General features: G+C 43.3%; 1 protein-coding gene across 1 annotated transcript in view; it reads left to right on the plus strand.

The window, feature by feature from the left end:
* MAML2 (mastermind like transcriptional coactivator 2) overlaps positions 1–16426 on the plus strand; it is a 366711-nt gene continuing 350285 nt past the window's right edge. The window contains exon 1 of the mRNA XM_019923756.3: positions 1–1819. Coding sequence (XP_019779315.1) covers positions 1307–1819 — 513 coding nt within the window. The 5' untranslated portion in view covers positions 1–1306. The remainder of the gene's footprint in view (positions 1820–16426) is intronic.

The following is a 16426-nucleotide window of genomic DNA, read 5'->3' on the forward strand; positions in this document are numbered from 1 at the left end:
CCTCTGTCTCACTCTCTCTCTTTCTCTCCCTCTCCTATCGGAGCACAATGAAAGCCTGTGTATCGCCGTGACTCCGGGCTGCGGAGCCAGTGTCAGCCCAGCGGCGAACAACAGACGGGAAAGAGAAAGGAAAAGACCAGCTACTTTCTTTTCCATCTCTAAAGCGGAACAATCCAAGAGATAGAACCACATTGCTTATTGCGAGTCCAGACCCTCAGATCCACTGGCCGGGGATGGAATGTACAAAAGTGGACAGAAAAGTGGCTGGACATGACTCGGTGCAATTTGCTGGAAGTTTGTAAGTTTGACCATCGTTTGTAAATTACTCTCGGAGGAGTTTGTCTCTCTTGATAACTGTATTAGGATCGAGCCGGGGGTGAAGACTAGGAACGTAAGCGGGAAAGAAAAAAATGTGTTGAAGGATCTCTCTCAGTGGCTAGTGACTTCAGACTGCTTTCATTTAAGGCTGGGAAACCTTAGAGGGAATGAGGATTTTACTGGTGATTGGATTAGCCGAAGAAAAAAGCATGGTCCAAAAGTCCAGTTACTGGTATTAACAATTGAAAAGCTGCCTCCCGTTCTTTGGGGAGAGGATCACATCCTGCAGTCCCCCAAAGGGGAGAAAACACCGGAGCAAAGGGAAAGGGAGGAAAACATTAAAAGCCAAAGGACAGTATCTCTTGATTTTTGTACGTTTTGAACATTGACTTCAAAAAGCTTCTGAAACAGCACTTTTTTTTTTTTTATTTTTAACCTGAGGAAAAGTAAAGGCCGTGGGTTACAGAGACCATGGTAGAAATGGGTTTCTCTGCAGAAACATCCCCATAAAGAATCTTCCAAAACAACTAGGTGAGGGGGAGTCCAGCTCTGTATTAATACCTCTCACAATTCCCTTGGCTGTCTGTTCCTGTCTCTCACTTGACAATCCCTGAATTCTTGCTCTTACCCCCAGATCGATCGTGTGTTTACAAAGTACCTAGTGGCTCTTGTCAGCTTGGTGGGGGGAGAAAAACCCCACTAACTGTCCAACTTCTCCAGAGCTGTCAAATGCAATTAGAGTTAAGTTGATCAGGGTTTGTTTCCAACTTACGCTCTGCGATTGGCTTCTATTCTTTCTCCTCACCCTCTTTTACTCCCTCCCCTCCCCCATACCTTCTCCACTACTCCCCCCAACCTCTGAAGACCTCTATTCATGTGGCCCTGAACACTGAGCGCACATTGTCAACAGCAGATTTGCCTGCACTAACCAGCCATAGCCTCCTTCCACCTCACCATCCCAGAGGCAGCAATCATTGTGTCCAGTAAGATGGGGGACACAGCGCCCCCGCAGGCCCCCACAGGAGGGTTAGGGGGGGCCCCTGGGGCGGGGCTCCTTGGAGGGGGCTCGGTCACCCCGAGAGTGCACAGTGCCATCGTGGAGCGCCTTCGGGCACGGATCGCCGTCTGCCGCCAGCACCACCTGAGCTGTGAAGGACGCTACGAACGGGGTAGGGCCGAGAGCTCAGACCGGGAAAGAGAGAGCACCTTGCAGCTCCTGAGCCTCGTACAGCACGGCCAGGGGGCGAGGAAGGCTGGCAAACACACCAAGGCCACTGCCACTGCTGCCACCACTACAGCCCCTCCCCCGCCACCTGCTGCCCCTCCTACAGCCTCCCAAGCGGCAGCGACAGCGGCCCCACCGCCCCCACCAGACTATCACCATCACCACCAGCAGCACCTGCTGAGCAGTAGCAATAATGGTGGCAGTGGTGGGATTGACGGGGAGCAGCAGCCACCGGCTTCAACCCCGGCAGACCAGAGGAACTCGGCCCTGATTGCGGTAAGGCACCTGGTTTTCTCCCGATTCTGGCTGTGGTCGTGTGGACTTTGGCGAGGGTAGAGCTGGCCTCGGCCTGATGTAGAGTGGACGGCAGTGCAAAGGGCCAAGATGCCACCTGACTACCTCAAAGGCTATTGGGTGTCTTGTTTGTGAGGTGTTACTAAACCCTTACTCGTCAAGTTCTGCTGGTGTTCATTCATGGGTTCTCCTCCACCTGTAGAGTATTCCTTAAGTGGTAAGCAACTTGAGTTTTCCAGAGTTTGCTCTGGGGTCCAGAGCTTGCAGAAGAATTGGCTACGAGCGGCAAGACCTGAGCCATTGAGGAAGGTCTTGTCTCAGGAAGCCTCCTGCTTTGGCGAGCCAGCACTGATTAGGCCCAGCAAGCCATGCTTAGCCTGAAAGCATTTGTTTAGCAGTCCAGATGACCTTTAGCCAAGCCTTTTCCTTCTTGTCCTATTTCCCCTTCCCTCTTTGAAGTGGCCCTTTCTCCCTGGGTCAGGAGAACATAAGTGGTAACCTCTAGCAGAGCAAGTTCCCTGAGCGTTCCCTCACTCAAAAACAAAAACTTGGGGAAATAGCCCAGAGACTGGTGAGGGAGTGTTTTTACAAGGCCTGCTCCCTGATTTCTTACAGATTCCCCCACTGTCCCCATCTAGCTTCTTGCCACAGACACTTCAGTCAGATACTGCCCACTTACAGCCTTCACTAAAATGAGCAGGCGCAAAGGGGCTGTTACCATGCTGTCATCCTAGAAAGTGCCTTGTCTTCAGCCATTCCTGGTGACAGGACATCCAACCTGAAAGTTGTGATTAGGTTTCTGGCTGGAAGTTCCTCCTTAGAGGTATAGACACACCTCATCCCAGAGCGGGTAGCCCTTGACTCATTAGTTCTTGGTGCTAGTCCAGGTCAGGTGACTGCCAGTCGTGTGCTGGCTTTCCCCCCAAAGCTGCTGGGCCCATAGCCTCAGGGTAGAAGGTGGAGCCCTGCCCTGCAGCCCTGCAGCCCTGCAGCCCTGCAGCCCTGCAAGCTTCCTCCATTTCTGAGTTCTGTGGGGATTCGGAAGTTCTGTGTCCGCTAACAGCACAGCTCCAGTTTGCCCAAGCCAGCCCTAACGAAAGTCAGCAACAGGAAATGGCCATGCAAACTGAAACGTCCTCAAAAAGCCCAAAGGAGAGGCAGGCACTGCGTTGAACTCCTTCTCCGAGGGAACTTGAGAAGGAGCTCTAGGGAGAGGACATCCTCCAGCCAGGCCCCTAGGATGCTTCTCTGTGGGTCCTCCTTATCCCTGGCCTGGGTCTGTGATGGTTGAAGTTTCCAGAAAGTCTGGGGGCTGTATTGGTGCTGTTCTATTCCACCACACGTTTTGCTTGAGATGCCTAGAACTGCAACTTCCTGGCGCCAACTCCAGACGAAAGATAACTGCTAACAGTTAAACTGCCCAATGTTTGTTGTTTTATCCTTGGATACAATTAGCCTGTGGGGTTATATTAGTGCTTCAAGGCCTAATTTCCTCTCCCTTCCACCTGCTCTATCCCCACCTCTCCCTGGAATTCCCTAGGACAGCAATGAGAGTTTGTTTCGTGAAAGAGACATGTTGAGGTAAAGGGGGGTGGGGCGGGTAAAGAATCACTCAAATGGAGAGAAGAATGAGGTTTGTATGTGAGTGTGTGTGTCACTGGCATCTGCAGCCAAAAGCATCTAAATGCCCTGATTGTCCCCAGTAAATTTATAATCTGTCTGCAAGTCTCCCAATAATACCGCCTTGTGTGCTTCACAGTCTCCTGGTAAGTGTTTCGGGGGGTGATACAGGGAACCAGGCGCCCAGCCCTTCTCAGTGGAGAAGACAGATCTCTGTCCTGGGTGCCAAGATGGGATGTGGCCTTCACATCCCAGCCGCTGCAAGGAAGGTGTCTGCTTATGGCCTCGTTCTTTTGGTTTTTGCTTTTCTCCCACTTGGAAGGAAGATGAGGCTGCCTCTTTTTCTTGGGGGCTTGGGTATGCGAATTGAAACCAACTTCAGTGGTTATTGTAACTTTACCACGATAGCAATATCCATGCTGGGAGGAAGTGAGAGCACCATGTCTGGCCTTTCCCGACTGGAGGCTTAACTGCTGTGAAAGGTGGCTGCTCCTTCACTCCTGTTCTGAAAGGGAATCTGCTTTCTCTCCCCTAACTACCAGCCATCTCCTAAAACATCCCCTTAGAGGAGCTCCCTCCCCGAGTGCCGAGAAGATTGATGAGAGGTGCAGTGTGAGTTAGGAGTAAAAAGTCCAGTTTATTTCTGATGGTGGCTTTTCACTGCAAACCTGTGCCATTGCAAGGGTTGATCCACCACCCCCCTTTTGGTTATTGGAAATTCCCTTCTCCATTTTAGCTTCTAAATTTGGCGCTTTGTTACTCAGCATGGTACTCAGAGATGGTGATGCAAGTACTGTATTAACCTGATAACATTGTGTCTGAAGGGAGGCCTGGGCATTTGGGAGTGATTCACTAAGCCTGTTAAATCTGCAGGTCTCACTTCGCTCAGGATCCTCTTATTTTCAGAAACACCATCCATTTAAAGGGGACTTTGCGCAGAATGGGTGTCAGAATTCTTTCTTAATACTGTGTCCATAACTAGATTTATTTCTGTCTGGGTGTGTTGAAGGTATCCCTTTAATAGTTAATTCTTATGCCCTAAGTGACCATACATGTCCTTTGGAGAAAAGGAGAGAATATTGATCATCTAAAACCGAATATGCACGGTGTCCTCAGATGAAAGCCCTGTGTCCTGCATACCTGCTAGTACAATGCCTTGTATATAGTCAGTAATATCTGAATGAGGGTGGAAAGGGAACTTCTGTTCTGTGGGATAGTGTTGTCTTTGAGGGGTGTGATACTACAAGAAATATATAATGTCTGAGATTTTCAATAGCCTGAGTTTCAAGAACAATGCAAGAAATAAACCTCCAAGCTGGTTCTAATTCTGTCCACATTGAGAGCCTAATTCTGCAGCCCTTACTCAGCCAGTTTCTTCATTTAACTCAAGTGCAAGTTCAGGGGAAGCCCCATTACTGCAGAGATTGCAGGAACAGGGCCTTTAAAGAGGGCCTGGATTGTAAGGGTTTATGCAGATCTGCATTTCTGACCACTTGGAGCAGGCTTTAGGCACTAAATCATTTTCTGGTGAAGTATGTTTGAATCTTTGAATGAACTGTGAAACTGAATAATTGCTGGTCCATGGAACAGAAAGGTTTAGAGCTTCCGTGGTGCATTATTAATCTTTCCCTTTTGCCTGAGACAAGCTCTTTTTCTGTTGCTTTAGACTCTGTTGCTAGGCTGGATAGATAAGTTGTTCTAAGTCATCTTTGGCTTCAGAGATTATCTTTTCTCTAATATAGTGTGGAGGAAAGAAAACAGATCGGACAAGGAGACTGCATCCTCGGGGTCTGTGCCTGCGTGATCACTAACAAGCTGGGTGACCTAGGACAAGTTACTTAGCAGTCATGTGTAAAACAGAACAATAATGCTGCCCTAGCTCGTTGAGAAAGCCAATGAATGTGTGTTTCTGAATAGACTCTGGAAAAAAAATAAGCACTGCAGAAATGCAAGGCATTATTACTAGTATTACTAATAATAAACTACTAGACAACAAATCATAATACCAGTTTTTCCAGGGATTAAAAGTGTACTTAAGCTTTCAGTTGTCTGTTTTAAATGGTGAAATAGCTTTTATTGTAAATAGAGGGGTTGGTATTTCAAATTCAGTGCTGTCAAGATAAGACTGAGCTATCAGAGTACTTAAGTGTTCCCGAAGGTCCCTGGAAATCCTAGTGAAAATGTGCAACGGTGTGAAAGTGTTTAGGGTCTTTTACAGGCCCCTGCACAGACCTGAGCAGCTTTGGAAAGGTGTGTCCCCCGGCTTGTGTCAGGAATATTAGAAAAGTAGTTTGCACAAATGACATGGGAAAGTTAACTATTTTGTCAACAATAGTCTAAAATGTTAATTGTTAGCTTAAGAAATTCAAACAAGTTAAATCATTGCCAGAGTCCCCTGGTTATTTTTAACTGATAATAATCAAGTTTCCAATTGACAGTTCAAAATTTGAGGGCTGTAGGGTGGGCGTGGGGCTGAAAACAGAAACAATTCATTGGCCAGAGCTGGGTGTCTGCAGCTGTCCATGTGGTAAATATCCTCCGTGGGACAGTGATAGGAGTGTTTACATTGTTTATATGTGCAGCCATCATTTCCTTAAAAACTGACCTATTTTTGTTCTGTTTTCCAGAACAGAGTAATAAAGGGGGAGTTCTTATCTATCCAGAACCTTCCTACTACTTCTTTCCAGTAAATATAATTGTAAGATCTCACAAAGGCAAAAGAGTTCAAGTGGAGAGAGATGTTGGTACACTCCTTTACCAAAAAATGGGTAGAAAGCTTGTTTTGACAGCCAAGTAATGTTAGTATGTTACCCAAGATGTCTTGCTTGTGTAGGTCAATGTTTATTTATAGAAGGCATCTGCTTTCTTTGAAATAATGTCTTTGCTAGGTGATGCTTATCAAATTTTTCTCAACCTTAAAGTTTAGTGTGGTATGGCTCCCCTCTGCCAGTAAACCTTTTGTTAAGTACCAAGACAAACATGGGTGTCCAAATGTTCTTAGGCATAACAAATATGACTGAAAGAGTGGCCTTGATTAGCTGTTTTTGTTTTTATTGTTGTTGTGTGCGTTTGTTTTTAGCACTGCTATTTAATCTCAGAAAGCTTAGAAGGAAATTTGAAAAAAAAATCATCCAGTTCTGCTATGCATGGCAGCTAAACCATTCCGAATGGCTTCTACTACTTCCTTGTACTTTAATCCAGTCCCTTTTATATGATCATAGGCAGGATCATGTTTAATGAAAACAATCCTAAATTCTTCTGCATTTTCATGATAATTTCCCTTATACTTTAACAGGTTCTGTGCGAGAATAGAGAAATACAGCTAAAGACCTAGTCCCTTCTTACTTACAGGCTAGTCGTCAATCAAGACCACATGGACACAGTAAAAGTACTTAACTAGGTAGAATGGACCAAAACTGATATAGAAAATCAGAGGGAGAGAGGAATAAATATTTCTTGAGCCCTAGAATGTCAAGGCACTTTTATTGTATATTTTATGTGATGCTTAAAAAAAAAAAAAAAGAGAGAGAGAGAGATGAGTAAGCAATATTTGGCTATTTTACAGATAAGGAAACTGAGGCTTAGAGATTTAGTAAATGGAAGAATTTTATGCATAGATTTTCGAGTTTGACCCGTGTTTGATCCCTCCCTCACACCTACAGCTGTATGAGCTTGGGGAGATAATTTTCTTTTTGGGCATCAGTATCTTCATCTGTAAAGTAAAGCTAATATTCTTTAGCGTAACAGTCAGTATAATGCCTGACACATAGCGGGTACTCAAAACATGAGTGCTGTTAGTAGTTGGTAGGAGAGAAAGTCAAACCCAGGCCAGGCAGCACTTTATGGACAATGTGGGTCCCCAGCAGGCCTGGGAGGAGCAAGAGAGAAGGTGGAATGAGGAGTGGGGCTGCTGGGTGCCAATGTGTGTGAACCTTGGGTGTTTGGGAACAGAGAGTGGAGCCTGGCTGACACTGTGGTCGCGTGTGAACAGTGAGGGGAACACGTGAGGCCGATCCACCTCCTGGAGGGTCCGGAGCTCTGGCAAGAGTGTATCAGAAGCCCTGGGAAATGGTCGAGCAAGGAAGGCTCAGAGGAGTCAGCGTCTGTGAAGCAATAATAATCCTTCATATACTTGAAGACAAGTATTACATTTCCCCTCCAGCAGCCTCTTCTCATTGCTCACTGCCTAAGTGTTCTGTATTACCTATCTTCAAGTCCCTTGAGCTGCTTAATGCCTTGCTATTTACACACTTCTCCCATTCACTGTGAGTTATATACAGCGTGACATGGCCTTTGGCATTGAAAGGAGACGGTTTTAAAAGCACAGTCGCTAGACGCAGAAGAGAAACTAAAAGAAGCAGAACCAACTACACCTCTCTTCTTGGGCTGGCTAGGCCTTCCAGTGCAAATAAGAATTTCCCCCGTGGGTAAAAGTGGGTTCTCTTGATGTTAAACTGATCTTCCCAACAAATGAGTTTATTAACTTGGAAAAGGTCTTTTCATTAAAACAAAACAAAAAAAATCATAAGCAGAAATTTATGAGAAGCTGTGAGCCCAGATAGTCTTTGAGATTTACTTGCTTTCTTCCTTGCTTTTTAATTACAGGTGGGTTACAGATCTTTTACTAGCCCTAAGGAGTCCGATACCGGTTTCCCCTATTTGGTCCATGTTCACAGGGCACAGGGAAGGCTCCTATGGAGTAGATGGCTGAGGGAAAAAGTCAACAACTCCGTCCCTCCCTGATTCGAGGCAGGATGCTGGGATACTGACCATAGCTGGAGCGGCTCTCCATCTTTGGATCCTAGCTCTGACCCTTTCCTATACATATCTAAGGGACAGGTGTGAAAGAATGAAAGCTGTTCTTTTTCCTTGGAGAGGGGATGAAGAGAGAGGTTTATATATTCTCCACAAGGCTTGAAGACGACTAGAGAGTCGGGCCCTACCACAAGCAAATTGCCAAAGGAATGGCCAAGAAATGGGCAAATAGTATTTGACAGGCACTGTGGTCTCTGTGGGTCTTAATAGTTTTAGCAAGTGTTCTAAAATTTCATATCAAGACTGTGGACATGGGTGCTTTTTCGAGTTTGGGGAAATTATCCATGAAGTCAATAAAGAATCATTGCGCAGCTATTCTATGCCAAGAGAATGAATGTATCCATGATGAGCGATTTGATATAGCCTCTGTCTTCTTGGAATTTACAGTCTGAAAGGGGTGGCGGTGTGGTTGGAAACAGAAGTGTTAAAGTCAGCTTGAGGTGGCAAGACATCGTAGCACTTAAGAACCTGGGGTTAGGGTGAGACTACCTGGTTTCAAATCACAGCTCTACAAATTACTAGCTGTGTCTTCTTGGTTCATTTAATTAAACTCTCCAGCCTCAGTTTTCTCACCTGTAAAATGGAATGATAGTGATATAACTAACTACTTTCTGGCACCTAGAATAGGCTCAATACATTTTAGATGTTGTTATTGTTAATGTGAGAAGTGACATAGTCAAGTCAGATTCGTGGTTTTCCCAGCTCAGGATTCTCTCCCCAAAAGGATGTCAGGGATATTTTATGCAAGGGATGTTTTTTTCTCTTTATATTTATTTAAAATGGTTAGTGAAGTATACCATATTACCCAGCATATCTATACTATCCCTAAATAGTTTACTATGGAGATGCTGTCTGGGAGGGGTTTACATTTCTAGGAAATGGGTTGAATAGTATCCTTCTTCAGAACAGGATCAATTAATATCTCTTCCATTCCTGGGATTATAGGACTCCTAATTTAGAACTTGACTAGAGTGAGTGTTTATTTGACTCCTTACTTCTTCTTGAATAAAGGCTGGGTTTCCATTTAGTTGCCCGGGGAGTGTGTAGTGTGGACTGTGTGGGTAAATGAGAAATTTAGACTGTCTATTGAGAATTTGGAATGATTAGAATGGAATAGTCCAAATTTACCAATTGAACTAAATTATTAATTCATACTGACGAGTAATTCTTAAGTGAATCTGGTCACAGAGTCTCAAAGAGTTAGCAGTTCCCTGCTTTGGAGATTCAAATGTATGCTTTTGAAAGCCAGGTCCCTTGCTCAAGTTGCCAGGGAATCAGTTCTCTCATTGCAACCGCACACAAACAGGCGGCACGAATTTGCCCTCTTCCCAACCCCGACCTGGAGCATGTTGAAAATTTCAAGCCTTGATGTGGGTCTTAGCTGGGAATCTCTTCTTTGCTCAGTACCTCCTCAAGTGTGACTTTCCATAAGAAACACGAGGAAAATGCTGCCAAGTCTTCAAAGCAAGTTTCTGTGAGGATAATTCTTAATCAAAAGCACAGTGTTTCTATGAAAAAGTGACAGGATTAGAATGAGCATAATCTTGTTCTTGGTGGGTGATATTTGGATAAGGACGGATTTCTTGGTTCTAACTCAGAGCAAAGAATGTAGTCAAAACGTTTTTGGTAGTTTCTTTATTCCCCATCATTTAAACTTACATTCCCCTCCTCCTCTTGAAGGATAATATTCTGAGGAAATGTAGAATCAAACTCGTGTTGGGTTTGTTTTGTTTTATATTGTTTTTAACAGTGTTCTTGCTTCTGGAGTCACGGCTGGTTCCTATGTTAATATAGAATCATTAACATTGTTGTTTTAAAAGTTCTCTTTTGTCAGAAATGTGGTTCAGCTTTCCGGCACACTAATAACTCTCACCCACATGAAGCCCAACACCTTGAATTCCTCACTGTACAACAGGCTTCTTTTCAGGTAGTTCTGAAGGATTTGAACAGAAAGTTAATTACATGTCTTTTTCTTTTTTTTTTTTTTTTTCCCCCCCAGAAAATTTACTTAAGGCCAAAGTTTCCTTCAACTGCTAATAACTTACCAGGGGTTTGTTGGATACACAGTATAATCTCTCAGAGTCATGGTAACCAGGGTGCAAAGAAGTGGCTTAATTGAATACAATGTGTACTGTACTGTGTCTTTGGAATGACGATTGCCACACTTTGGTGTACACTGCTCATTTCTGGAGGTCTCTGGAGTCTAAATTATGTAAAAATAAAAACATTCTCTGGCTGAGCAGCTGAGAAACTAATTTTTCGTTGTTGTTCACGTAAGTAGGCCCATACTTGCTAAACCGGCAAAGGCTTGCACATTTGATTGCCACACTACACCATGTAATTTCAGACAGCAAAACCTGTGAGCTGGTGGTATTATCCCATTTGGTTGTTTCACAGAGGTGTTGAAAAAGAGCAAAGTACAGACATAAGGGTAAACAGGAAAGAGCAGTGGTCCTTCTGACAGAAACACGGGGCAGAGGCGATAGATCAGGAAAGTTTGCACCCAAGTCCTGTAGCCATTGCACCAACGAGAGCTTCCTTTTCTCGCTTAGATTCTTTGCATGTGCATCTGTTTGCAGGCTCATTCCCCCGGCGAGAGATTCTGAGCTGTCTTTGTGCTAAATTAAACATTAGTTTTCTCCTTGGGAACCTGATCTTCCAAAGACTAGGCAACAGTATCTTTCCAAGAGAGCTCTCAGCTCCCTCAGGAAGAGGCTAGCTCAGGAGCTTTCTCACCTCCACTGTCTGCTTCGCTGGTGTGAGTGTGTGTTGCATGTGAATGTTTTGTCTAACCGCGTCTAGAAGCCCTTAGAGCAAGGACTTGTACTCTTGTTTTTGGTGTAATGCAGGAGGACCCATGCTGTCTTAGAATGTATTAAATGGAAAAGATCAGAGCAACACCCAGATCATGGAAGATTTCAACCACCCGTAGGAAGGAGTTTCCTCTGCTCACTGCCCCCCAAATTCCAAACCCACAGCAATGAAAGAGGGAGTATGTGGCAAAATAGAAGCCATCTCATTTCTAACCTTCTCATCTCCATCCTGCCCATCCCCTAAGAGGGCTAGTTCATATTGTTCTCAAAAGAGGCACTATTCTATCAATTTATACAGTCTCATGAGCCCTTAGAGAGAAAACAGATCAAACCTGTTTCTCATAGGTGAAAAGATTAAACCCCATTTAAAAGCAAACACTCCAAGTTCCCATAGCAGTACGGGTAGAACTAGAACCCAAGTTTTCTGACATCTATTCCAGGTTCTATAAAGTAGTCCTTTTTAATAAATCTATAAAAAGAACAGTTAAAGACAATGTAGGATTTATATTAATTTTGATAGTAGAAGGAGCATGGAGTTTAGAGCCTATGGTAAGCTGTTTTATTTTTTTTTAATTTAATTTTATTTTTTTTAAAACATCTTTATTGGAGTAAGTTGTTTTTTAAATGATCACAATGATTCCTTCCATCCCACATGCCCCTTTGTAATGTGACTTTACCACTCCTCCCATTGAAAAGTGGATGCTATTTCTCCCCAGTGAACCTTGAGTAGCCTTGCGACTTGTTTTAATCAAAAGTGTATGACAGAAATGGCATTGCGCTACTTCTGAGAATGGGCTTTAAGAAGCTCTCTTAGAATAAAGATGAAAAAAAAGAAAAAAAAGAAGCTCTCTTAGACGTAAAATTTGTTAAGGGTAAATCTTAAGTGTTCTCCCATAAACAAACAAACAAGTAAGTAAGTAAATAAAAATAAAGAGGACGGGAGAAAACTTTGGGAAATGATGGATATGTTTTTGGCCTTGATGGTGGTGATGGTTTTCTGGGTGTATACTTATCTCCAAACTCATTGAGTTGTATACATTAAATACGTACAGCTCTTTATATGTCAATCATATCTCAGTAAAATGGTTAAATAAAAAAGCCCTCTTGTGACACTGAGACCACAATATAATGAAGGTGGTCTAGCCAGCTGGAGGATGAATGTCCACATGCTGAGAACCAAGGTACCCCTGCCTCTAACCAGCACCAACTGCCAACACGAGAGCGAGGCCATCTTGGACCAGCCAATCCTCCAACTCAGTGGAGCCAGACAGGTGAGTGAGTTCAGGTGGAATCAGCAGAGGAACTGCCGAGCCGACCTAGAGGATCATGGGAAATAGTGCATAGTTTTAACTTAGCAGAGGTTGACTGAATCAGAGCCAGAAAACCTTAGCGTAGAAGACAGTTCCGCCTCTTTAGGTGTGTTACCTCAGGACTGGTTACCTAACATCTTTGAAGACTCATTTTCTGCTTTTCGTGATGGTAGAAACTATCTTAAAATGTTGTGAGGATTGTATGAGATAATACATAAAAGAACCTAGCGTGTTGTCTGGCATATGGTGGAGCTTAACAAACATTAGTTTCCTTGCTTTGTCCTTTGTCTCTTCTCGCTGTGTTATAATTCAACGCCCACCCCCACCCCCCCGCCCCACCACCTTTATCATCTCACTTTCACTTCATGGGCATCAGTGTTCTCATAGGCTTCCCCAGCTCACTGTTCCTCTGAACAATTTATTTTTTCCCTCCTGCATGATGGCCTGGTGCTGTCATTCCTCCTAACTACCAAATTTCCAGCATTCTTGATATGCTTCAGGGAGCACGTCTGCCTTTGGTAGTCTACCCTTAAAATAGAAAAGGGTTAACCTCATAAAGATGTCACTCCCCTTGTACTGTTATGCTGCCCTTGGGAGAGTCAAACAGCATAGCAAATATATATGGGCAATGTAATTGCCTTCGATCTTCTAGGTCACAGAAGACTTTGCTAGCGAGTACGGCATCTGGGGGAAAGTAAGCATATTCTGTCTTGAAGAGCAGACTTTCTAACATCTATCCCTGTTATTGTTTTTGTGGTTTTTTGGTAGCAGATTACTCTAAGTGCATCATTTTTTCCATTTTACACTTCACAATAAATGAATAAACAAATAAAGAGGGAGTGATATAGTGATACTATATTATACGTCTAGTCCTTATAGTGATAATAAGAGAGTACTGGCCTGGGAACTGGATGTTGAAGGTCCCAGTGCTCCCACTGATACCAACTAGTAGCAACTTAGTCAAATTCTTTTACCTCCCAGGTGCTTACTTTCCTTCTTGGAAAAACAATGAGGGGCACTTGGTGGTGGTTTGGCCCACCTCTGAGGCCCCTTTTGGGTTGATACACTTTGAATAAGTTCCCTGATAGTTTGCTTCTGTTTTTCAGCCTTCAATCTTGACTTAAATATATCTGCTAGGAAGAATGGAAAGGAGATGTGACAAGAGTGGGAATGTTTTATTTTGTTTTTTAGAGGAAGTGCTAGTGAGGAGGGTCTGAAGTAATCTTGGAAACAAGGTCTAGCCAGCTGGGGCAGAGGGCAAGGGCACAGCCATATTAATTGCTTAGCACCCTTCCTAGAAGTAATGAGCAAATCACTCCATATCTGACCCTATTTGATGGGGTTTAGGGTTCCAGTATGAGAAAAACAGTGGTAGGACTAGAGTTTGATTCATGAAAGTGACTTTGGGGGGAAGCACTGATTTTTTTTTCCCCAGATCTCCCAACTACACTTGCAACATTTCTGTGGGTAAAGAAGTTTTCCAGTCCAGTCCCCCAGTGAAATAATTACATGAAATATAAAATAGAAACCAAAAAGAAAAATATTCTTGTAGAGCCTTCCTTCCTCAGGAATTGACTAGTCTTTTAGCTGTATACATCGGTCTCTCCATCTGTTTGTCTCTCTTTCATATACGTGTAACAATTGGAAAGTGCAGATTAATGGATGGGGTTTTATATGTGCCACCACTTCATTTTTTAAACGTGTTTCCGCTTTAAACAGGAACTACAAAAGAGAGTCACTGAGGAATCGGCCTGGAGGAGGGGAATTCAATCCACTACCTCTTTCCCCCCCATCCCCTTATCACTGAAACCCTAAACAGAGAGTGTAATCACCTATTTCCCAAGGGCAGCCCTAAGCCCTTAAAACTCAGATCTGTTTAAGGATTTAATAGAACTGGAAAAAAGAAATGCACAGGATCTGCTCCAAATCAACAAAGGAAAATTTACCCAACCAAATATTCAATCTAGAGAATTTCTTTGGTAGCACAATCCCTTCCTTCCCTATCTCTTGATTTAGTTAGAGCACAGATCTTCAAATTGCATCTTTACGACTCCTAGAATCTTGTGGGTCTGTGGATCACATCTTAGGCTCCAGGCCAGCCCAGTGCATTTTCTTTCACAAAGCAAGATAACTAGCAGGAAGCCAAAAGGGGCATTTGGTTTTGGTTGTCATTTATTTTGTTTCAAAGGGTAGACACACTCAGTTCCACTGTTAGATTAGAGCCAGAGAGATGGTGACGTTTTCCCTAGTAACTTCTAAACTAGCTTTTCTTCTAAGATTTTTTTGATTTTTAGATGAAAATTCTTGATATTATGTTTTGCAACATGGCTTTTCTTTTTAAAAATATTAAGATAAAGGAAGTCGTGTTGCCTTTCTTTTCCAATAGAATGGGTCTTACTTTTGCTTAGAAAATGTGCCCCAGGTTCCCATTACATATGCACACGTGCACATACACACACCCTTTGTTTACCATGGTTATTTTTAGTATATATAGTAAAGTATTATTAGTAAATAGAGACACAAGTTGATTATATGGGTGACTTTACAGAGAAAATAGAAGGGAGGAAGTGTGTTAAAGAGTATGGGAAAGATCCGTTTTAAAGGCAGTTGCTCCAGAAGACAAGAGTATGCCAAACTGCAGAAAGTAGGAAAGAGAACATTGTATCCCAGTGGTTAAGTATGGAGTGACAGGAGACCTCCATTCTGGTCCAAGCTTAACTGCTAACTAACAGGGTGACCTTGGGACCAGTCAGTCCTCCTTTGTTTCTTAGTGTCTCCATCTGCAACCCGAAATGTTTGGATTCCTCAGCACTTTGCTTGGCTGGATTATTCTTGACACACAGGATTTGGCTCATATATCACCTCCTTTGAGAGACCTCCCTGGCTGCTCTAACTAATGTAGACATGCATGATTGATCTCTTTTTCTCTCTCGTCTTCCCCTATCACTTTACCCCTTTATAGAGGTTTTGTTGTCTTCATAAGTTTTATCAATCTCTGAGTTTATGTTGATTCCTTATTTATTTGTGCATTTCCTATCTTTCCCCACTGGGGTGTAAGCTCCATGAGACCAGAGACCATGTCAGTCTTGTGCACCACATGTATCCCAGCCCCAAGAAGTTCCTGGAACATTTTGGATCCACAGTAAATATTTGTTGAGTGAATGACTAGATCAATGGCTTTTAAGCTAGAGATATCTTATGAGTCCTTCAGGGATGAAAGTAGGAAAGAGAGGTGGAGGAACGTGTAATGGGCCTCCAAGGTCTCCGCCTCCTGTTTAATTATGGGTATATTATGTATATATTTGTATATATTATGTATATTATGTATGTATGTATACATAATTATGTATATTATATAATATATGCACATATATTTGTAATACAGACATATAATTATAAACTTAGAAAGAGATATATAAAGCATATATAAACAGTAGTTTTTTTTAAAATTAATTAATTTATTTATTTATGGCTGTGTTGGGTCTTCGTTTCTGTGCGAGGGCTTTCTTCAGTTGCAGCGAGCGGGGGCCACTCTTCATCGCGGTGCGCGGGCCTCTCACTGCCCCAGCCCCTCCCGTTGTGGAGCACAGGCTCCAGATGCGCAGGCTCAGCAGTTGTGGCACACGGGCTCAGGTGGTCCGCGTCATGTGGGATCTTCCCAGACCAGGGCTCAAACCCGCGTCACCTGCATTGGCAGGCAGACTCCCAACCACTGCACCACCAGGGAAGCCCCAACACTAGTTTTTAATTACACTAAGGCATATGTGCATATCTATATTATATATAATATATATAAAGGTATATCTATAGATATACATATGGAATATAGATATATGCCTTAGTGTGATTGAAAACATGGTTCCAGTGCTACAATTATTTGAAAGATACAGGGGCATGATAATCTCTTAATATTGTTCCCAGATTGAAATTCTAAAGCCCAGTGTCTCATAAGTAGAAAATATTGTGTAAGGAAAAGGATGATAAGATAGAAGTTACACATGTCGAGTGCCTACTGTATGCTGGGTCCTGTG

The sequence above is a fragment of the Tursiops truncatus genome, chromosome 8 (genome assembly GCF_011762595.2).
Source record: "Tursiops truncatus isolate mTurTru1 chromosome 8, mTurTru1.mat.Y, whole genome shotgun sequence".
Taxonomy (NCBI): Eukaryota; Metazoa; Chordata; class Mammalia; order Artiodactyla; family Delphinidae; genus Tursiops; species Tursiops truncatus.